The sequence below is a fragment of the Acipenser ruthenus genome, chromosome 14 (genome assembly GCF_902713425.1).
Source record: "Acipenser ruthenus chromosome 14, fAciRut3.2 maternal haplotype, whole genome shotgun sequence".
Taxonomy (NCBI): domain Eukaryota; kingdom Metazoa; phylum Chordata; class Actinopteri; order Acipenseriformes; family Acipenseridae; genus Acipenser; species Acipenser ruthenus.
The window spans coordinates 10,707,244-10,730,136 of record NC_081202.1 but is presented as its reverse complement, the minus strand read 5'-3'; the positions used below and the strand labels follow the sequence as shown (position 1 = coordinate 10,730,136).

The following is a 22,893-nucleotide window of genomic DNA, read 5'->3' as shown; positions in this document are numbered from 1 at the left end:
TGCCTTCCAGTGCTAATTTAGTTTTTACCATCAGGGAAAATAGTTTTAAAAAGTACTTGTGGAATATTTTGGTAAATTATGTTTTAAATGAATATTTTATGTACTGGAGGAATTTTATGAATGTTTAATTAATGCAGGGGGTTATTTTGTATTTTGAGTTCTGCTTTCCTTTCTGGTTTTGATATAAATTATTCATGTGTGAAACCTAGCCTTGCCCCCCCACCCCTCTCCCTTCAGACATAAAAAAAATACTGTAAGTTAACCTAACTAACAAAAACAATTGTATTCACCTTTTCAGTTTTTCTAATAGGTTTCACCTTCCTGCTGAAGAAGGAACAAAGGTGAAAAATGTCATGCTGGCATTTTTTTACGACATGTTAAATAAAATATGTGCAAATTAAAGGTGTAAATATTGATACATTTTTTATTTGTATTTATTTTACAGTGAACGATTCTTTGTACGATTAAATAAGAACGGCTTGCCAAAATCACCAGAGAAAACTGAAAGACAGTGTACCCTTTTTGTAGTAAGTATTCCAGTTTAGAAACGCACATATTTTGTGAACTCTAATATAACGTGTCAAAAGTTACGATAAACATCGTGTATGTATGTATGTATGTATGTATGTATATAGGTATACTGTATATAAATATAGGTGAGGACAGAGTTGAAAGGTTTTATCATCATACAACTTGAATAGAATGAGGACGGTTATTCAGTTCGGGCCCCTAGGATCTAAGCAAGCTCCAAGCCAGGTAAAAGCAGATTGACAAAAAAATTATAATAATTCAATATTGGACCAAAGTAACCCATAAATTGTACCTGTTGTGCACGTCCATTCATGATGTAGCTCTCATGCCATATGAGAACTGCTTACAGAAAAAATGTATTTTCCTTTAAAACAAAGATACTGTACGTTGTACTGTGCTAGCTTATAGTTTGCATGCCTTGAATGTGCTTCCTTCAAGCTCTACATAGCGGATGGAAGTGTACAATTGGTAAGATTTAGGGAATGATTTTGTTAGCTACGTCTGACCACTTCAAACTGGTTAAAGCAGATTGCATTGAAACCATGTAATTGCCATTCACTTTACTCTCAAACACGTTTTCAAAATGTGATGATCGTGCAGTATTTAGGTAGCGTGGCTAGGGTATATGTCTCAAAGCAGGCAATTAGTGAAATTTAAGGTTAATGTTGTGAAAACAGGAGAATAGAAATGATTTGTCTATCCATGGTTACACCACAGAGGAACCAGAATTTATAAATAAACTTACATTGCAACTGCTGCTGTGCATATATTGTCTACTGGGTAATCATTTTTACACATAAATGACTTATTTTTAATTCAATGTTTTAATTAAAATTTGCCAAAAGTTTCATAAACTTTTCACTTTCTGTTTTTTTTGTAGGATTTGGGGAGTAGTGATCTCAGGAGAGATGTATACATTACTGTCCATATTATAAGAATAGGTGAGATTTTAACAATGTTGTTTCCTGGGTGCTCATCTGTAAAATAAAATGCAAGCTAATATTTGGGCTACATTATCAAAGTTTTTAACAGTTAACACTTTTTCAAATAGTGGCTACAAATGTAGATTAATTTCAGTAGAGTTGTATAGGAGTAACATGTAAATGACAACTTTTTGTTATGATTATGAAGATGATTTAAGGAAAAAAAAGGGAGGGGGAGGGGGGCACCAACTAAGTCCCAAAAAGTAAGAATCAACTTAAGACTAACTTACATGAATCCAAACTAAATATATATATATTTTTCTGGCTTGGTAACTTTATTGGGTGTATTTTGCCATTTTGAAGAAAGTAGTAAAAAAGCTTTGAGAATCTAGCCTGTACTGATTTATCTGTTAAAAGTGCATCAGCGTATGAAGTACATGGTAAAGTTCACACTTCATAAAAGTGTTTCTTTTTTCTGCTTCATTCCCTGGCAGGACGGATGGGAGCAGGAGAGAAGAAGAACGTCAGCAGTGTGCAGTATCGACGGCCGTTTGGATGCGCAGTGATCAGCATTGCTGACCTGTTGACCGCAGACTCGAAGGATGACCACATTTTAAAAGTTTACATGTGAGTTTAAGTGAGTTGTGTACTGTGTATTGTACCAAATCGCTCTTTGACATCGTCCCTGGCGCTATGAGTAGAATGATGATAATTATTGACCGTCCTGGGTTTCAGGACTCTCCTTGTTTAGGTATATTATTATTGCCACCAGGAATCACTTCATGCAGATCTAGGTGATGAACAGTTTATTTAACGGGGGCCCGATTACTCAAACTGGCCCTTGATAATTTGAACAATATAATTAATTGAGGATAGGAGATTAATGGAATAAATAAATCTGAAACAACTTGAATCAAAACTGGTGGGGGGAGGGGGAGGGGGAGGGGGCATTGACAAGAAAGGGGGCTTTAACAAGAGAGATCCCGGTTTGTGCCCAGCACACTCTTTATAGGCCTAGCAGAACAAGTGTGGGTTTATTATACAATATAGGTCTGGTTCATATAAGTGGCCATCAACACATTGATAGTTTGATCTAGATCTTCACAGAGGTTAGTGCCCGTAAGTATACGTGAGCCATGTAAACGGAGGAGTATCTTTTGCTTTGTACTTTGCTTTAGAGAATATGAAGGATGTGTGCTGGTTATTGCTTTAACAGCTGGATACAATCTCAGGTATCTCACTTATTATTTTTCTTTATTTTCCCTTGTATTTTTTCACTCTCTCCTCTCTTTTTTTAATATTCTAGTAGAATGTTTGTTTCGTTCAAGAAAGCATTTTTCAGTGAACGCTGTAGTAAACACCATGAGCAAAATATCATTAGTAATTCTAACACGTACACACTGCTAAAAGCTATGTGCTGTTTTTCAGTGAGTAGTATTACACCCACCCGGGCATTACACCCACACTTGTGTACTACATCCTGACCTGGCAAGATGTTAGTTATGCAGAGTACATTAACAAGTGTTGAGTTTCTATGAACATCTGCTAACGTGTCCATTTGTTTTATTTATTTGGAATAGGTGCAACACAGAAAATGAATGGTATCAAATACAGGAGAATATTATCAGGAAAGTGAATGCCCGATACAACCTCACGGGCTCCAATACTGGTAAGATACTTCAGAAACGAAATCAAGTAACTATCTTTATTGTTAGGTCAGCTTGCCCAGCTACAGGTAAGGCAATACAAATGTCCTGGTGTGCAGATCTCCAGGAATTAATACCCATTTATTTACTGTTGTGTCAAACCCAGAGTACTTTCAACCTGCTGGTAGCTTTTATTTATTTTTTTATTAAAAGCATACATTACTATGCATGCAAAATGACAATCGCTCTTTAAAGACTATATGCTGTTGTACAGAACGTAAACGACTTGCAAATGAAATAACACAACACAAAAATACTGAAGTGCTAAAGTGACTCAGTGAGCCATCTGGTATTCCTTAAAGGACATCGGCATGAAACAAAATGGCATGCCGCATCTTGCTTGAAACAAGAACAAAACTCTGCTGTGAATGTCCGCTCAGAACTGGATAATTAAGATTTTAAAGATTAACTGCTGCTTGTAGATTTCTCACCTGCCCCTAGTCACAATGTTCCATCTTTTAAAATGTGAAATCTGGGTGGTTTTTGTTATAATGCAGAAGGTTGTTTTATATTTGCTTTTCAGTTGAATTGCTTTCTTCCCTTCATTGGAGCGTTGGATAATAATAATCCCTGCTGTGCCAGATTTAGAAGATAATCATTTAAACAGATTGGCAGTTGCTGTTCAAAATGTGTAAATTGTAATATCAGAATCGTTTTATAGCTGCATGGCTAGTTTCCTTTTATAGTTTTATAGCATTTTAATGTTAACTTGAACGTTACTGCTAGCAAGAACTCCAAAAAGATTTTGAATTCCTTAAATGAGCTTGGATTAACAGTGGAAAAATGACAAATGCATAGCTACCATTCTCATCTATTTTTAGTTGACTGTTAGAGGAGCGTCTCAAATGCCATCCAGTTTAGGGCTATGCCAAGGGAGTTGCATATTCTAGAGTAATGTGGTGATTTGCTAAAGAAATGCATTTATGTATAGAGAATCTCTTTCTCTCAAATTCCTTTACATGCTTATTAGGATGCACATTTTTTATATGGGAAAACACATTTAAACCACTCTTAATCATTTGTGTCAAACATTAACAATTGTACGTGTGTAGATTTATATTATATTCTGTTATGTCTGTTTTGGCTCTTTTGGAATTAGATTTTTATGATAAAAGCAATGCCATTGCCCCAGGGGGTTTATACCGGGGGATCACAAACTCCACAGATCACGGGGTTCAAAGAGTCTATTTTTACAGTATATTTTTATCTTTAAAAAAAAATATGCATTGTTTTAAATACTACAGCAATTACTGAAGCTGCAAAAAAATGAAATGAATAAATCTCAATATTTGTTTTTTAACTAATTTACTGGGCGTTCACAATTTTACTGTAGTGTTTTTTTTACACCCCACAACCCAGGTTGGAGTATTACTGATTACACATTCAGGGTTGATTAAAGGCTAACAATATACCTGCCAAAATTGAGTTATCAAAATAAAGGAGCTTTTGTAAACTTAAATCTTAGTGGCCTAAATTGAAGTAAATACCTACATAAGACAAATGCATACAACTATTCCACTTTATTACTGCCTTCTGATTGCTTTAAAACAGGAAAAATATCTAACAGAAAAACAACCATGCTTCATAATCAGATTCTCACTTGGCCCCTGTGGTTCTTATTGTACTGTAGTTGTAGGTGGCTGATTTGGCAGCAGCCAGTATAGTAAACACAAAGAATACACAGTTGGCAGTGTTACTTTCATCACCCAACAAACATAAAGGCTGAGTTTGGTGTTGCACATTGACCTCATTGTAGGACGAGTTGTGGCACCTACTTTACAACAAGAAACAAAACAAAAAAATTCAATAAGTCCATCATAAAAAAAGCCAAAGTACACAACAATGTGGTATTGCAGCATTAGTCATTACACTGCATATATGTGGTGGATCAATAATACCACTGTCAATAACATTTCATTGTCAACCATCTTCTATTTTTAAATAAACACACTATTTTTGTATATAAACACATATTATCAATCAATCTGAATTTCCAAAGTAATGTTGATGCTGAAATTGTAATAGAAATGCTTATCATTCACTATTTGTGTGACCTTTTAGACTTTCCTGCAGAATTACTCTGCAATGTGTGAATCTGGGAATATATCTAGTACAGATTTGCTGAACAAGTCACAGCATGTGAAGGTCTCTGCATATGTAACTTTCTTGATCTCCATTTTCCTTTGGCAGTGAAAGGTGTTATTCAAGCGCTGGTTTTCTGAGCGTCACTGGCTTTTTGGTGTTTGTGTGATCTCGTGCTTACACACACATTATCATTTTTGTTCCCATGTCCCACTGTTAAAATCAGTCCTGCATAGTTTACAGAAAGTATGTGTTTTTTTCCAACGTTGCTCAGGATTATGTGAGAATATGCTGTGGTCCAAGAAGCTTGACATTTTTTATCTATATTTTATAAAAAAAATTTACTGGACAAAGAGGGCTTATCGCACGCGCAGCCATCATAGATGGTTAACTGTGTGAGCTTGCCTCGCGCACTGAATGCATGCCTGCCACAGGGCTCCCCTGGGTCCTAAACCTTGCTAGGTACAGGCAGGGATTGCAGTAACCACAGACCGAATATGCTTTTTGCAGAAATTAAGGTTTGCTGACATAAAAGGGTTTAACTGTGGTTTTTAACAAAATATGGGATAAAATATGTCGAGCAAATAAGGACGAGTTGACAGGTCTGGAACAATGTCGCTTTAAAATCGGACCATCTGTAAGTAAAGCATAGACCCTAGTATTAGCAATAGCATCTCTTTTTTTAGGTACAGTGGAGACGAAAGCCCTGCATTACTTGCTGTGAGGGATCTGAAAGATCCAGTCATGATTAGAGGGCAGATAAACACTATCTAGTAACAGATGTCTTTCCTGACTATGGTAACCTTTTTATTTTTCACTGTGGCCAAATCACAACATGTCACAGTGATGTGTGGTGAATGTACACTTCCCATTAATCTTAATTATTCATTGAAATGTAACTGATTTCAAAGATGTGTTTGACTTGCCACCCAGCACACTGCATCCTCATCCATTGTTGCATTATTTCTGTCCATCTAGCTTTATGATTAAAGTAATGCAAGTTTTGTTATAAAATCTGTGATTTACAAGAATTTAGCAATTGGATGTGCTTATCAAAGATTAAGTAAAGGGCAGAATTATAGTAAATTTTTGTAAACTACTCATTAAATATTTTATTACATTTTGGAGAGAATTCCAAATATTATCTATTGGGCAATAAGGGTTACCTTTGGGGGGTTACTTTTTAAGAACATTTTGCTGAAGTCTGTATCCAGCAACAACAACAACAACAACACAAAAAGTTTTCCGAATGTGCTTTTCAATATAGGAATAACGTTAAGTAATCTCCTGGAGTTGCTTCAGGTCTTTTTAGTTTGCGTGGCTATCTACTCAAAACCTCTCAGAATGCCACTTGACTGAGCTCAATGTCCTCTAGAACTACCCTGTTGTGTTTTTTTTTCTTTTTTGTACACACCATTTGCTTCTGACTCAATAAAACTTAAAGTCACTTTGGGCCCTACTTTAATCATCTAAACACTGGAAGATCGAAATACCTTTTAAGGACAGAAATAGACCGGAGTGACCTAAATGCATTGTTAAGAGGGTTTTCATAACCTTGGTACTAAAGGGACAATATCTGAGTGGCTATCTTTATTCGCAGCATTTTAGATCATTAAAAGATGGTGTTGTAGCAGTCAGATTGGGCCTAGTTGGTGTTGTCTTTTATACAAAAACAATACTAACATAATAATGTACATTAATATTTATTTCCTGCATTATTTTAAAGATATTACCCAAGAACAATGTTGTGGTCATGAAACAGCTGAAGGAGATATGAGTCATAGCAGTCCATGAGATGGTGCATTGTTCTGTTCAAAGATTACATTACTCCGTCTGTAACAGGCTGTTTCTTTTTCTGTGAAAATGTTTTTGCCCTTGGTTTTGAGTTTCATGTCACCTTTTTTTTTTTTTTTATGTATTTGCCAGTAGCCGTCGGGGCATATTTGAGATAAAGTACAGTTTATTTTTGAAGAGTAATTTGATAACTAAATAATGACAGAAAATATATATTTCATAATAATAGCTGCTAAAACTAGTACTTCATGCTTTCCTGGTAACCTACTGTGGCAGGTTCAGTATAGCATTATATCACATTACAGGTAGAATTACAATAATTATGTTTTTTTTTTTAATACAATGTTTACAAAGTACCCAGTCAGCATATAACCTACTATATTACATATTTATTCATATTGAACTCTTGGTCCGTAAACATCCTATCCTATTTATTGATTTTAAAGGGTGGTGGCATTTGGATCTGCCAACATTTAAATCAATTGAATAGTCCCCACTATGTCTAAAAGTCATGTTATTATTATTATTATTTGTTTATTTAGCAGACGCCTTTATCCAAGGCGACTTACAGAGACTAGGGTGTGTGAACTATACATCAGCTGCAGAGCCACTTACAACTACGTCTCACCCAAAAGACGGAGCACAAGGAGGTTAAGTGACTTGCTCAGGGTCACACAATGAGTCAGTGGCTGAAGTGGGATTTGAACCAGGGACCTCCTGGTTACAAGCCCTTTTCTCTGAGGCAAATGAAAGACAGTTAGAAGCAGTCACAAGTGACCCATTATTAACTAATACTTGAGTAATGTTGGAATTACAATTCAATATTTTTAAAGTGTGTTTTGTTTGACCCCGTGAAGGAGTGCGCGCCGGCATGGAGATTCAGAGACCAGAAACGCTGTAGTTAAGCGCTTATGCGCATTTTATTTACATACATTTACATCTTCACGTGATCACCCTGTTTATACACCTGTGGCTGGAGCCTTAATTAGTCATTTAGTTATTTATTCAATTGATGGCTCCAGCCCACATCCCCACGTGTTTTTGCAGGGAGGATTGCCACCCCCCCCCCACACACACCCATGAACCAGCAGTGTCTTACCCTGTAATAATTAAAAACAGGTGCCATTGCTTAACTATCTGAGTGCATTATAGATCACTTGAAAAGTTAGCACATTTACAATATAAATTAATTTTGATGTTTGTTAAAAAAAACAAGAGACAAGGAATTTGAAAAAAAGCTGTACATTATGAGTCACAGTCCAGGAGACATGTATAGAAATGAGTAGCGATATTACTCAGGAGTTAAATGTGTTTGTGTTATCGGCAAGAATGCAGAATCCACATATTCAGGGGACCGTTACGGCTTCATCCCTTGACTCTGCACACCCTAAGGTTTCCCTCATTTAGAAGCTGGCAGCTTGGTTAATGACCAGGATGTCAGTAACTAAATTGCAATTGCTTTTCAGCAGCCTTTTAAAGCCATTTTCATGGTGCGTTTTCTACAAAAGATGTCAAGCTTTCAAGCCAGCTGTGAAGCCAAATGGAGTTTACATCTTATAACAGGGTACTAATTGGAATGATCACAATTTGCGAATGGAATCTATCTAATAATTTCCCTAATTTTACATTTTTATCATTGACTTCTTCTGTTCTTTGAAAACCTGTTAAAGTTAACAGCAGTTCATTGCATTATGTATTTAGATATAGCAGTATTCCTTGTCTGTAATTGCAGAAATTGGGAACTGTTAATACCTCGCTTTCTGGTAGTTAAAAAAGGACTGCTCAGATCAGACTGATAATTTTATAATCTTAATGGGCCAGCTTCTATGAACTATGGGGATTATGGGATTCTATTTAACTCATTTGGGAGTGGGGTGGATTCCCAACTGAGTGATGCCAGCTTCACTGGCTCCCATGTTCTATTGCTGTACCTGAGGAGACAAATCATGGGTGACCAGACATTATTACAGAAATAATTCTCACCAATACTTGAAATATATAATTGGCTTGATCGAGATGAAAAAAAAAATAGTTGCAGGAATTCAGTGTGACCCAACAATAAAAACAAAGCATCTTGAAACAGATTCAACAGAGGAGTGTTCTAGACTAGACCGAGAAATATAACAATGTGAGTATTAAGAATTTCAGTTAATCCAAATCAGGGGTCTCCAATCCTGGTTGTGCAGGGTCAGTGTCCCTTCTGGTTTTTGTTCCAACTGTACCCTAAATTACTTAATTTGACCAATTAAATGCTTATTAGAAGCTTAATTGGTCCAATTAAGCAATGTAGGGTACTGTTGGAACAAAAAACCAGGAGGGATACAGGCCCTCCAGGACCAGAATTGGAGACCCCTGATCTAGATTGGTCCAAGAACTCTTTTAACCTGACCATTTGCAAATTTGGTGGAGCTAGTGCAATTGTAGAAAGAGGATAACAAGAAAACAAAAAAAAGAGGAATAACTTCACAAGGGTTATTTTCAGTAATTAACTTCATCAGAGAAGAGAATAGAAGAGGGTGTTTTTTTTTTTTGTTTTGTTTTTTCCGCCAAAGCCTTACGTATACACATCTGTCACAGAGCTGTTTCATTTTTACTCAGTTTTTCAAGTTTTATTTTATGTTATTTGAATGACTTGTAAAACAGCAAGGGGTTTTCTAACTTTTAGTTGTCAATGCTTGCTGGACTTCTGGGGAATAACACAGGTTACATATATCAATGTGCCATGTAGTTGAGATCAACTCTTTGCATCCTGTAATTACAGTTGGGGTGAAATCTGTAAGGTTTTGGTGCGCATAATCACTGATAAACTGCAAGCTTGATTTAATTAATCAAAATGGCCTTTAAAACTAGTTCTTGTGAATATGGCCATGTAAGTAGAGATGCCTCTGTATTTTAGCTGGAAGCCACTGTTGCTTGTGATATTTGATGATAGAATGAGGTCCTCTCCCTTTATTCTTCTTACTCCAATGCACTGTACATATTTCAAATATTCAGTATTCTGTAATTGATTACTTAATGCACATGAAAGCTGTAAGCCTTGAGTGTTGGTGTATAAGAAGGTACATCGTATTGTGTAGTTTAAACTACTTTGATATTTGAATTGGTTAATATTGGCACTGCGTAACTAATACAAATAATAGAATAATATGTTCAGGGTCATATTTGATTTGCTAATGAAAAAAAAATACATGGATTAATATAATGCTTCTTTTTTTTTTTCTTTTTGTGTTTAGGTCTTGCGGTTTCTCTTCAGCTGTTGCATGGGGACATTGAACAGATCAGAAGGGAGTACATGGTGCTGTTTACCCGGGGGGTGGCTATAACAAAAAAACTGGGCTTCTCTGATGTCATTATGCCAGGTGAGTTCTTTCCAGCCTCATGTTAAATTTAGTTAAATTCATGTTTGGGGCCTTTTCACTTTTTCAGGTCTATTAAATTAATTTTGATTACATGTACTTATATTTGCAATTACAAATGTTTGGTCACTAATTGTTTAAGAGCTGCTGGAAATATCAGTGAGGGTGATTATTTGGTTAAGTTTTATTAGTTATAATTATGCAAGATTCTGAAGTCATGTTGAGTTTAGAGGGCAATTAACTGATAGAATAATTATACATCAACATGCACTATACCTTGTAAAATATGTATATCCTGTATTGGGTTTTTGTGGATTGTCATGCTGTGTTTAATCAGCAACAAAAGGAAGGTCAGATGACCACACTAGGATGTTAAAAGTATTTAAATTGCTTAACTTCTGAGCATGTATTTATATTGACATTTTAATTAATATTTTAATAGTTAATAGTTTATATTTGAATACTGGCAGATTCTTTTCATTAGGTAATGCTATTTGGGTTTTACGGGTGCCAGTATAACATTGGAGCTATCTAGCTTTGTTCATTCCACATTCTCATGATATATTTCATGTAAAAAGCATGAGAGCAGGTCTTGCAGTTAAAGCTAGCTAATGTGTCTACAATATACTGTAGGTCTGGTGTCAGTCTTGATTTATGGCTAAAGTACCAGCTTCCTCTTTCACATGCCATTCTTCCAGACTACAGTGGATGGACTCTCTTTGGTTGCATGTATGATTAGCTGCTTCATTGCCCTGCTTTTGTCTCATAAGCTACCATCTATTTTTAACCATCTATAAATATCTGTTGACATGACTGCTTTGTTTCCTCCTCAGTATGAGATGTTGAATAAAGTTAATCCATAAAATGTATTGCTTAGTTTTATAATATGCTGGGTTTTCATTAATTAATTTATTATTATTATTATTATTATTATTATTATTATTATTATTATTATTATTATTTTATTTTAAAAAAAGGTTAGAACTAAGATAAAATAGGTAACACTTCATTTTTAGTATGCTTTAATTACATATTAGAGGACTGCTAAACCAGTTTTTGCTAAATCAATCACATTTCTTATCTCTTATCACTGGTCACTTATTGTTTGCTTTTTGTTCTTTGCTTGTTCTGCACTACACTGTAGCCAGATAAATGTATACATTTCCTTATTCTTGGTAGCGTTTATTTGAAACTGTTGCTCTCCAGGATATAAATCATGTGCTGCACCATCTTGTTTATAAGTGGTTCCCAGGAGACAGCAGACACACACAATCCAGTTGCATCTTTCTTCTGAAATGGGATGAATACAGTTATGCTCACAATACACAAGCAGCAAATTAAAATATCAACATACACACCTAAATATTACAAACCCAGTTTGTTTAAAAAGTATCTGTGCTTTTGAGTTTCCTTTGGTTCATTTCTTATGCATTCTGATATACCATATCACTTCTTGTGGTAAAAGTCGATTTCCCTGGTCTCGTCAAAGGGTCTCACTTGGCAAAGTCAAAAACAGAATTAATAAATATAAGCCCTCAACGTCGACCAGGGATCAGGGATCAGATCAGGAATCAATCATGCTATTTAACATTGCAGTCTGCTCATTTTGTTACCAGTGGATGTTTTTAGATACCGTAGATAGAACAACTGTGAAGCCAATTGTTTTCTCAAAGACGGGATGTCATCATGGGCAGGTCATGTTGAGATTGTAAATAGAGCCAAGCTGTCTGTAGCAGCTGGAGATGGTTTAAAAACTGAGAGTCTGGATTTGTAGGTCATCGCTACATTCTCTTGCCCTATGTAAACAAATATAGCTGATGGTAAAACAAGCTTTTATGATGCCTGCATATGTCTGAGTGCTCTTTTAAAATGTTCTTTTAAAATGTAGTTTATTGACTGAAATAAACTTTTATGGTTTAATAAAATATTTCTCTATTGGGTTATACGCTTTTTTTAAAGCTAGATAAAGCGAACACACATCCATTGGGCCTCATGCACAAAACAGTGGTAACCAGTTTACCACGCAGTAAGCCCGTTACTGCGTGCTTTGTACACCTGCTATATTCACTAACCAGCTGCAAATGACTTTGCACGCAAAATGAATCGTGTGGAAAAAGATGCAGCATGCGAGTCATTTACATACAATTAGTAATGTATGTAAATAAAGTAGCTCAGCACGTGTTAAGTTTACTGCTTATTGAAACCAGACGGTGTCTGTCTAAATCACAATATAAACAGAGCAGACCACAACTAGTGCTGTGCAGGAAACATGATAAAATGCGTATATCTGCTTTCAGGTACTGTATTTCATTTTTTCCAGGGTAAACGATTGCCCATGTTCCACAGAACACTACAAATAAAATGTCAAATACAGGCTTCATAGGATGTATTTTGTTGGTTTTGTGGATTAAGGGCAATATTTTAACATATGGTGTTGTAATACTGTACATAATGATATGATTTTGAAAATGCAACTTACAAAAGATGACTGCACGTGAACTGTATTACATAATAATTTCCTTTACTCCGATTCCAAATGTGTTACTTTTTCAATGCAAGATGCATTGTAGGAATAGACAGTGCTGTATAAAATCCCATGATGTACTGTATTTTTTCCATCATGACGTTGTACTGCCGAAACAGCCAAGAGACGGTTGTGCTCTTTTAACACTTGAATTACACTGAATTATTTTGGCCCTGAAAACATTAGCATTTTTGCCATGGAAAAGACAACAGTCCCGGTGTTACGCAGAATTTTGTATCCCCGCATAATTCCATGGCTGTACAGTTTTTCAAAGCTGGACGTGGATGGGTGATATCCCTGCACCCGAGGTCCCGCTGTGTTCTCAAGCACTGTCATTGTGTTCTGCTGCAGTTTGCAACAAATATTGAAAACAAAACCAAACTAATTCTGTAGCAAAATAAAACAGCACATTTAACACCACTGATTTCCTACAGTACGCTCAGCCTCCTGTGCTGCTCAATACACAAAACCCATGATTAAAAGTAACCTTATAAAACTTTCTTTTAAAACACATTTTAATTTTATTACATGTAAATACTGTTCAGAAACATCAAGCGTTCACGTATATTGATCTACGCAGGCGTCAAATCTAAGGGGATACAGAATTCTATGGGGATACAGAAATCTGCGTAACACCGGGCTGCCTCCCCCCATCCTGCAGAGACCCACTGAAGATGTAGCTGGTGCCGGCTGCTGCCTCCTTGATCGCTGTCATTCTGACAAAGTGAGAGGCGGACTACCTGTTCTTTGGAGTGCCCATATACTAAAATAAAGGGTGTGTAACGCGTGCAGCTGGTAACCGTAATAATTTAGTACTTTCTTTTCTTTCTTTCCTTTTCAGGGGAAATGAGAAACGATTTGTATATAACAATGGAAAGAGGAGAGTTTGAAAAAGGGGGAAAGAGCGTAGCGAGAAATGTTGAGATCACAGTGTATGTGCTGGATATTGATGGACAGATTCTCAAGGTGAGCATTTCTACATGTATTTATTTACAAACTATTTCACTGCAATTCTAGAAAGATCTTGTCATTGTTGATCACTAATGGACGTTGCTAATCAAGTCCTTCACTGTATATTATTATGGTTTTCTTTTCACAGTGCTTTATGGTTTAATGTTTGAATGGGAAAAACAAACATTTATCTGAGAAATGAAACCCATTTCCTGGCCAGGTAGTAGAGAGGCTTAACCCATTTCCTGTAGAAACTATCGGAGACACTCATGGCTGTTTACATGCAGATCTACTCTAGCTATTTTTAGAGCACCGAGTGCAAACCATGACCAACTTTGTTAAAAAGTGAGGTGTTAGACCCACTTCGAACATTACTGCTGGAAGGTAATTAATAAACATTTCACAAACAGTATTACTAAAGCAGAATTGAAACCTGAGGTAGCAGATGAAACTGCAAAGCACTGTACCACATAAACTTGCAGAATAAAATATATACCTGTCAATTAGATGCACTTTGTAAAAGCTTCTGGGCTGTGTGTGTTTGTTTTTTTATTTATTTATTTATTTATTTTTTACAGAACTATGTCTCAGCAGGTTCGGGAGAGCCAGCATTAAGCGAATTTCACTCCTTTGTGCTGTATCACAATAACAGCCCCCGGTGGGCAGAGCTGCTCAAACTTCCTATTCCTGTGGATATGTTCAGGGGATCCCATGTCCGCTTCGAATTCAGGCACTGTTCCAGTAAGCATTGTATTTGTTCTGGTCTTACACAGGTTCCACACATGCCTGTTGATTTCCACCAGTCTCTGTTTTTGTGAGTTTTTTTGGTTTTTTTTCCATATCTATGGATTTAAGTTTTATATAAATATCAGCAATTTCCCAAAGGCATTACAAACAGATTTAATCTGTTCTGTTATCCACATGTTTTTTTTGTCGCTAATTTTTAGGAAGACTTGATTCTCCTTACTCCTATTGTCCACTCTAGCACTCTATTACCCCTTCTCCACTGGCACATCCGAGCCAGTGGAGAAGGGGGGTACGGTGCAGTACGGGTACAGGTGGTTCTCCACTGGCTACTTGTCGAGCCGAGAGAGAACCAAACCCTGAAACTCCGGTCTCACAAGACATCTGAATCTGGCTCGGAGCCAAGCTGGGCCAGGGGCGGGGTTAAGGATTTTTGTCATTATGTTGCGTTAGTCAGTAGATTCTAGAAAGACAAATAACAACAATATGGCGGGCAGCAAGTGTGATGAGAGAAAAGTACAGCCTTGGGACGCTGAGGAAGTGCCGGCTCTAATTTCTCTGTGGGGAAATAACAAAGGACATCTACAGCATCATTTTCAGTCATGTTTTTGATTAAATAGTATAATAGTACAGGGAGAGAACACCAGTCAGATAGCAGCTGTGAGATTTTGGATTGATTCAAACCCAAGGTAAGAATAAGGTATCTATACTTCGTCTAATAAAACCTTTTGAGAGGTCTTGTACATAAGTGTTAAACACTCAATAGTGCTGGATTTGGAAATACTAAAATAACTAAAAATTTAAAATAAAAACCAATTACAACCAACTTAAGGATGCTTAAAAATGCGTTTTTACGGCTTGCACTCGTTTTCTATGAATAGTTATGTCATTTGAATAAAAAGACAACCTCTGACGTACAACATCTGATCAGTATTAATTATCAAAATGGCTTTTTAATTTTGACAAACGTGGTTCTTTTATGTGACTATAAATCTGTATGGTCGACCTGTTAGCACAGTGCTCCCCTTACACCCCATTTACAGCTGGCAGCCGAAGCTGAAACATATATTATCTCAAGTTGGCTGTGAAGATTGTTATCAGTGGGCTGTTTTAAAAGTAGTCTTTGGTCCAGTAGTGCATACAATTGGCATCACGATGCCCTAGCATTGAGTGCTGCATTTCATGTTATCTTGTTATTAGCGTAACACTGGTGTTCAAGCTTTGAGGTAGGTGTTAGTCAGTCTTATTTATTTTAAACGTACATCATTTCCAACAAATGGCAGAAAATGGTCTATGTACAGCATGCATCAATCCACTTTCTAAATGGAATACATTTGTCATGCAAGTACTGGTACTGTACTGGTGAAACAAACCTGCCATGGGATACAGCAGTCTAGATAGTATAAACATTAAAAGAGCTCAGTCAGTCCATACAGTTTATAAATCTTTTTTTTATACAGATAGGCACCGCTAACTGAGATCTGTATGAAAAGTTCTGGCTATCACAAGTATAATTTAGCAGCTAAAACTCAATATTAAATTCTATGCCATAACGTGGTGTAAATGCTGTGCCAATAAAATGTGTCTTAAGTATGCTTTTTGTGTCACTAGTGTTAGACCCCTGGGTAACAGCTGAAGCCCAAAGGACAAACATTACCCAACTTTAGATTTTTTTACACGTTTTACACGTTTGCATAATAAAAAGCACACACATTGATGTATAGCGTACACAGTATGCTGTTGCTCTCGGTGACCGACTGCTTTTACCTATCTTGCTGTAATAGCCTGGCAAAGTGGTTTCATAGAAAGAAATGGCTTTTCAATGGTTTAATAAGATAACTCCCATTATATATGGCCTGTTATATAGTGTTGTCATTATTAACCCATTACAATCCCCAGGCATTTTGTTAGAAAACACGACATAATGATTGTATTTTATTATTATTTTTTAGCGAAAGAAAAGGGGGAGAAGAAGTTATTTGGGTTTTCCTTTGTTCCGCTGATGCAGGAAGATGGCAGGACTTTGCCAGATGGTACCCACGAACTCATTGTCCACAAGGTAATTACAATTACAAATCAGTAAATCACGGTGTGTAGAGGAAAAAAAAAAAGCCTATAAACCCTGAAAGCAGACGATGAGCTCCTTTCACATGAGGAATGATAGCCTTGGTGGGTAGCAGCTACAGCATTAAGACATGCTGCTTTAGTAGTATGAGAAATTATTCATTAGTGTTTCTTTTATTGCATTCCTGTGTTAACTTGATACAGTACGAGTGTAAATGACAGACTTCTGTCAGTTGTCACATGCATAAGACTTCAGAACACTTAATAAGAACCCTTGTGAAAATAAAATAAATACATAAAAAAAAAAAAAATGTAACAGAAGGTACATTTTAAGAAACGATGTATGCCAAACTTTACTACCCATTTTTTAACTGATATTACAAATTACACTTCAGTGAGAAGAGTAGAGTGACTAAGAAGAATACCATCAATACAGTCTGCTTGTATTTTTTGTTCTGTTGACTTAAGAGTTCATGTCTGGGGGCTTATTCTGCATGGGTAGAAGAGGAGAACAGATATGTGAAGGCTTGGTAACCCTCATTCCCTGGTTTTATGATTTGGGAAATACAATAAACTACACTTTTGTGGTCCTGGGGGCTTGGTATCCGTTTTATTTAATCAATATATAGTCTTATTGCTCTTTTTAGTTTGGTTGAATGTAAGATATCACATAGCCCAAAGGTAGAATTTTCATTTTCTTCTCCTTCCTTGCACCTTGATACACCCTCGTTTATAGTTCTTTTCTTTGCCATTTTTTTTCTTTACCAGTATTGGTAAAGCATGGTGAACACCCAGAATTATTACTATGAGTGAATAAATATCCTTAAAAGAAAAAACATACATTTGCCATTGAGTGATGTTTGTTATTGATCAGAATAATCAAAGCAATAGATTAATCTACAAGATTCTCTAACCCAGGGGCTCCCAGACCTTTTTAATTGAGGGCCATCTGTTCAGCTGCATTAGGCACTGCGGCCCACTAGTAGCACTTCTTAAAAAAAATGACAAATTTAAAAACATTTTTAAACCTTTAACACTGTAAATAAACTTAATAAAATGGTTCTTTGTTGATGTACAGTCAGCCTCGGATATCCGTTAACCAGATACACGTCAGTCGCGTTTTACCGCCCTTGTATTAAGAATAAAATCAATCCCCATTATTTATATATAATATATATATATATGTGTGTGTGTGTGTGTGTGTAACAAATTAATGCACTTACCCGTCACACGTGATTTACGACTCTGTCCCATCTCTGAAAAATCCGTCACATACCATGTTTTTTTGAATACTGACTTGTGATACTGTTTTAATTCTGGAAATTTGTGTTTGTTGTTTTTTTATTTTTTGCTTTTGCTAAATCGCATTGCCTTTTAAGTTTTATGCAGTTCTGTGCATGGATAACATTTAGATTTCATTTTGCTGTTAGGTCGTTAATGGGAAATTTTACATATAGCTACAATACGTACCAGATTTAAAAGTATATACTGTATTACAGTTAACGTGTCGTCTCTCTAGTTTTGGCAAGTTATATTTTCAGAATCATATCGTTCTGAATTAAAATACTACTTCTGTTTAAAATATATTACTGTACCAACAAAACCAATACAGTATATCTAAATGGAAGCCTACTTATATTAAAACAAAGTCCTTTCAGATACGTATTTTTTATATTGTCCTTTTTTTTCAGGGAACACAAAAAAGATACAAGGGTCAGATATGCGTCACATGCGTTTAACCGTCACTGAAGTCCACATTTTATAGGGTTGGATATGTGAGTGCTGACTGTATATCTTAATTTTGTTCAGTAGTATGTCGTTGCTTTATATACTGTATATATATATGTGTGTGTGTGTCATTGCTCCCGCGGCCCACAGTTCGGGAACCCCTGCTCTAACCACTACTGTATTTTGCTAAACTGTTATCAGTTTTCATTCAAAAGCAGAACTGGGTATTCCTAGATGTGGTTGGAGGAAATAGAAATAGCATTTGTGAAGTATGGAAAAAAAAACAGCACTGTGCACAAAGCAGTAGTTATTGTATTCTTTATAATATATTATTATTTATTTCTTAGCAGACGCCCTTATCCAGGGCGACTTACAATCGCAAGCAAATACATTTCAAGTGTTACAATACAAGTAATACAATAAGAGCAATATATATATATATATATATATATATATATATATATATATATATATATATATATATATATATATATATATACCTGGCTCATATTGAACTATTCCATCAACAGACAGACATGTCATTATACATGTTATACAGTTAGTTTTATATATATATATATATTGTACAGTGCTGTGCATGTGGTTATTAAGCTTCCCTATAAACTAAACTTTTTTTTTCACAATAAGGATAGAAACCTTCCAAGTCACATTTTTAAGACTCTTATTCGGTTGCCATGTTAGTATTGTAGGAATTTTTTTTTTCTTTTTAGTGTGAAGAAAATGCGAACCTCCAGGACTCTGCTCGCTACCTCAAGCTGCCGTTTTCAAAAGGAAATCTCCCAGGAAGCAACCAAGCTGTGAAAACCACGAAGGAGTCCTTTTGGATCACATCCTTTCTCTGCTCTACTAAACTCACACAAAATGGTAGAATAATTTATAATAGTTTTTTTCTTCTCACTTAAAATGATTTACATTGCGATGTGTTAACTTTCAGTAAACCTGAACAAACGAACATGGTGGCATATAACATGATGCATGATTTTGAATGATCTGAACATTCAAGGAATATAGAATTTGTTTATGCTGGACCCACAGTAAATGGTGTGTGGGTTCTTTTCCTACTGCCCCCCCCCCCCCCCCCCCCACTGCCATGTATCTCAAACAAGAAGCTTGGTAGAACATTTTATGCTGAGTGAGTCTGACCTGATTTTACTAAATTAGATGCTGCTAAGCTCCCTGGTGGTAGTGTATTTGTGAAGACACTGATTTTTCCAGTACAAACTGATACTGCTAGGTCTTAAGGCCTCAGACAGCCATCTACTAGAAATGTGTTTATCCACTACAGTTAGAGGTGGGTTTTCTACCTGGCTCATATTGAACTATTCCATCAAGCTTTACTAAATGTCTTAGTTTTTTTGTTACCAGTACAGTATAGCAGTGACCCATAATATCGCACTTTATATATGTAGACTCTCACTACCTTAATACAAGACTAGCATGCATTGACATCAAATCAAAATGTTAAACGGCTATTTTTTAATATACTGTATGCCCCTGACTAAGGACATTGTAGTTTTTTTATTTTTGGGATTGTTCTTTATTACGAGACAGTGATGTTAATACGACTCCAGATGCATATTAATTCCATGCTTTATTATGTTTAATGGCCTTCCTCAAAATGCTGTCTTGATTTCAAAACATCACGACTGTCAATGCTGATCACTGTATTCATGTAATACACATTGGGTGTGTCAATGCTGATCACTGTATTCATGTAATACACATTGGGTGTGTCAATGCTGATCACTGTATTCATGTAATACACATTGGGTGTGTCAGCATTGGAGTAAACTACATCAGGAAATTCAATTTATATTCCTAATTGAAAAGAGACCACTCCTTCTAATTGCTATTGTTCTTCCTAAGAGCACCATGTACCTTGTTGGTAATGCACTCATTTGAAAACCAAATGAATGATGGAGCTGTTCGATGTATTGTTATCTTCCAGGAGACATGCTGGATCTTCTTAAGTGGAGAGCCCATCCTGAAAGGATAACAGACAGTCTGTCTAAGTTGAAAGAGATAGACGGTTCAGAAATAGTGAAGGTAAATTCTGTTCAGACTTTTAAGGGGTAAAAAGCAAGGCCTTAAAGTGTTACCTCCCATACCCTTAACCAGCACTTTTGTTCTGTTGCTCTTTTTGTTTTCTAGACTTTCTTTTCACTTTTTTTCATGCCACATCACTACAAGTTAATTTCCTATGTTACAGGTCATTGGACCCCACCTGAGCCACACAGCTGCATTCTACTTGTGCAGTGGGGTCAGGTGGGCTGCTATTACCTGTAACACAGGCAGTTAATGGGGAGAGAAAACCATGTACTCAAACATCAGATGTTCCTTGAATCTCCGTTAGCTGTGATTTTTAGAAAAATGACGCAGTTTTTATATTTGTTACATTTCCTCTTCCCCTTTGCAATAACGGAATCAGTTAGTTCCCCTTCCTACTTTCATGAAGTATATTTACATGAGCAACTTCCAGTGTTCAAAATCACCCAAGTGTACACACCTACAACAGTGATACAATAACAGGTATTCAAATATTTTGCATCCTAAAAAGATACAGTATGAAAAAAGATGCAAGCCTACGTTGCGCCTGCACCAAAGCATCAGTTAGGCCCACTGTTTTCAGAAGTGGATATGCTGCTGCTGCTCTGCTTTCAGAAACACATTTTGTAATGTGTAAAAGAAACATGTTTCTTTTATTCTTACAGTTTCTGCAAGACACATTGGATACATTGTTTGGTATTTTAGATGAAAGCCCTCAGAAATACGGGTTGAAGGTTTTCGACTGCTTAGTAAGTGTGTTTATAATTTATCTGTTACTTGTTTCATTTCCAAGATGAATTCACGACAAAACTGCTAGCCAGCTACACAATGTACAATACTATTGAAATTAAGGTTATAGCCTATGATGTCCAATAAGCTTCACCTTTTCAAACAGTAGATACATCGATGTGTTTTTTATGACATGCTATGTTTTTGGTCTTGTTTTAGGTTCATATTATCAATTTGCTGCAGGACAGCAAATTTCAGCATTTTAAGCCAGTCATGGATACTTACATTGAAAGTCATTTTGCAGGAGCTTTGTCTTACAGGTATTGTATAGCCCCTGCATTTAATACAATGTGTCTGTGCTGGGGCTTTGAGAGAATTTCAGAATAATAGACAAAGAGAAGGGGATGTGATCCTTTTTATTGGACTAACGAAACAATAATTAATCGCAAGCTTTCAAAACCTCCGAGATTTCTTCTTCAGGTGAAAGTAGGAAAGAGAAAGAATAATGAAAGACCCTCTCAGGGAAAGATATTCTGACAATGGAAGATTATTTATTATGAATACTATTGGGAAAGGCCATTTGGTGCTCTCACAGATGCACTGAATACAGACTGTACTGAATACAGGCTGTACATAAACTCTTTCACCCCCTATATATATTCAAGCAGTTTCTTTGCCTAAAATTTATTTTGTTTTCCAGAAATTTCTAGAAATTAGAAAATTTCCATTGGGGTATTTAAACATTTGACTACATCTGTATGTATTTACACACACATTGTTGTTTTTCCCCAGGGACCTCATTAAGGTGTTAAAGTGGTATGTGGACCGAATAGTAGAAGCTGAACACCAGGAACGCATTCAACAGGTGCTCAAGGTGAGAAAAATGTGGAAGCTTTTAAAGTTACATCTGAAAAGAGGCAGCAAATGAAAAATATTATACATTTTTTTACAGTAGAATCGTGATTTGGTATTTTTCTGCAATATGTCTGCCATTTTAGTAGCTGCATTGTGCTTTGATGTCATCATTTAGTTTGTTGTCAGTACATTTTTCTGGATTGTCATGTGTGCTCGTTGCAGTTGTGCAAAGTAGCCTGTTTATTTACTATTGCGAGTGCATTATGTTTATTAGATTGTATTATGTTTTGGGGTTTTGATACACATTTTGAAATGCTCTGTCCTTTTTTTTATTATTTATTTTTTTCTAATCTAGGCTACAGAGTATATTTTCAAGTATATTATTCAGTCTCGTCGCCTGTTCTCTCTTGCCACTGGTGGGCAGAGCGAGGAAGAATTTCGTTGCTGTGTTCATGAGCTCTTCATGTCAATCCGATTCTTTCTTTCTCAAGAAAGCAAAGGATCCAGTCCTGTTATACAGACGCAAGTAAGTGTGTTTGTCTTTAAAACCATATTTACAAATTACTACATTTTTTTCAAAATGTTGCATAACTTAAAAAAAAAAAAAAAACCATCAGTTCTGGTTTACTGACTCGCATATCCAAACTCCTGGCTCCCGTGATCCGTCAGGGCTTTCTTTGCTTGGCCCTCTTGGTGCACTTGCCAGTCATTCTGATATGTGAGTAGAATTCAAGCAAATTCCACTAAGGCTTTCATTTATCTTTTCTTGTCAACCTTTTTAAACCCCCTTCTTTGGCCTTGGCCTTGCTTACATACTTGCTAAGACTGCCTGGAGTTTT

General features: G+C 36.1%; 1 protein-coding gene across 12 annotated transcripts in view; it reads left to right on the top strand.

The window, feature by feature from the left end:
* Window positions 1–22,893, top strand: part of LOC131697410 (dedicator of cytokinesis protein 4-like) — a 99,873-nt gene that overhangs the window by 43,034 nt on the left and 33,946 nt on the right. For all 12 annotated transcript variants that reach the window (XM_058985794.1, XM_058985787.1, XM_058985790.1 and 9 more), the window contains exons 9-22: window positions 446–527; window positions 1,412–1,472; window positions 1,949–2,081; window positions 3,035–3,123; window positions 10,270–10,395; window positions 13,758–13,882; window positions 14,446–14,608; window positions 16,564–16,670; window positions 19,135–19,288; window positions 20,373–20,470; window positions 21,136–21,219; window positions 21,419–21,519; window positions 21,992–22,073; window positions 22,410–22,580. In XM_058985794.1, the coding sequence (XP_058841777.1) occupies window positions 446–527; window positions 1,412–1,472; window positions 1,949–2,081; window positions 3,035–3,123; window positions 10,270–10,395; window positions 13,758–13,882; window positions 14,446–14,608; window positions 16,564–16,670; window positions 19,135–19,288; window positions 20,373–20,470; window positions 21,136–21,219; window positions 21,419–21,519; window positions 21,992–22,073; window positions 22,410–22,580 (1,576 nt within the window). The remainder of the gene's footprint in view (window positions 1–445; window positions 528–1,411; window positions 1,473–1,948; window positions 2,082–3,034; window positions 3,124–10,269; window positions 10,396–13,757; window positions 13,883–14,445; window positions 14,609–16,563; window positions 16,671–19,134; window positions 19,289–20,372; window positions 20,471–21,135; window positions 21,220–21,418; window positions 21,520–21,991; window positions 22,074–22,409; window positions 22,581–22,893) is intronic.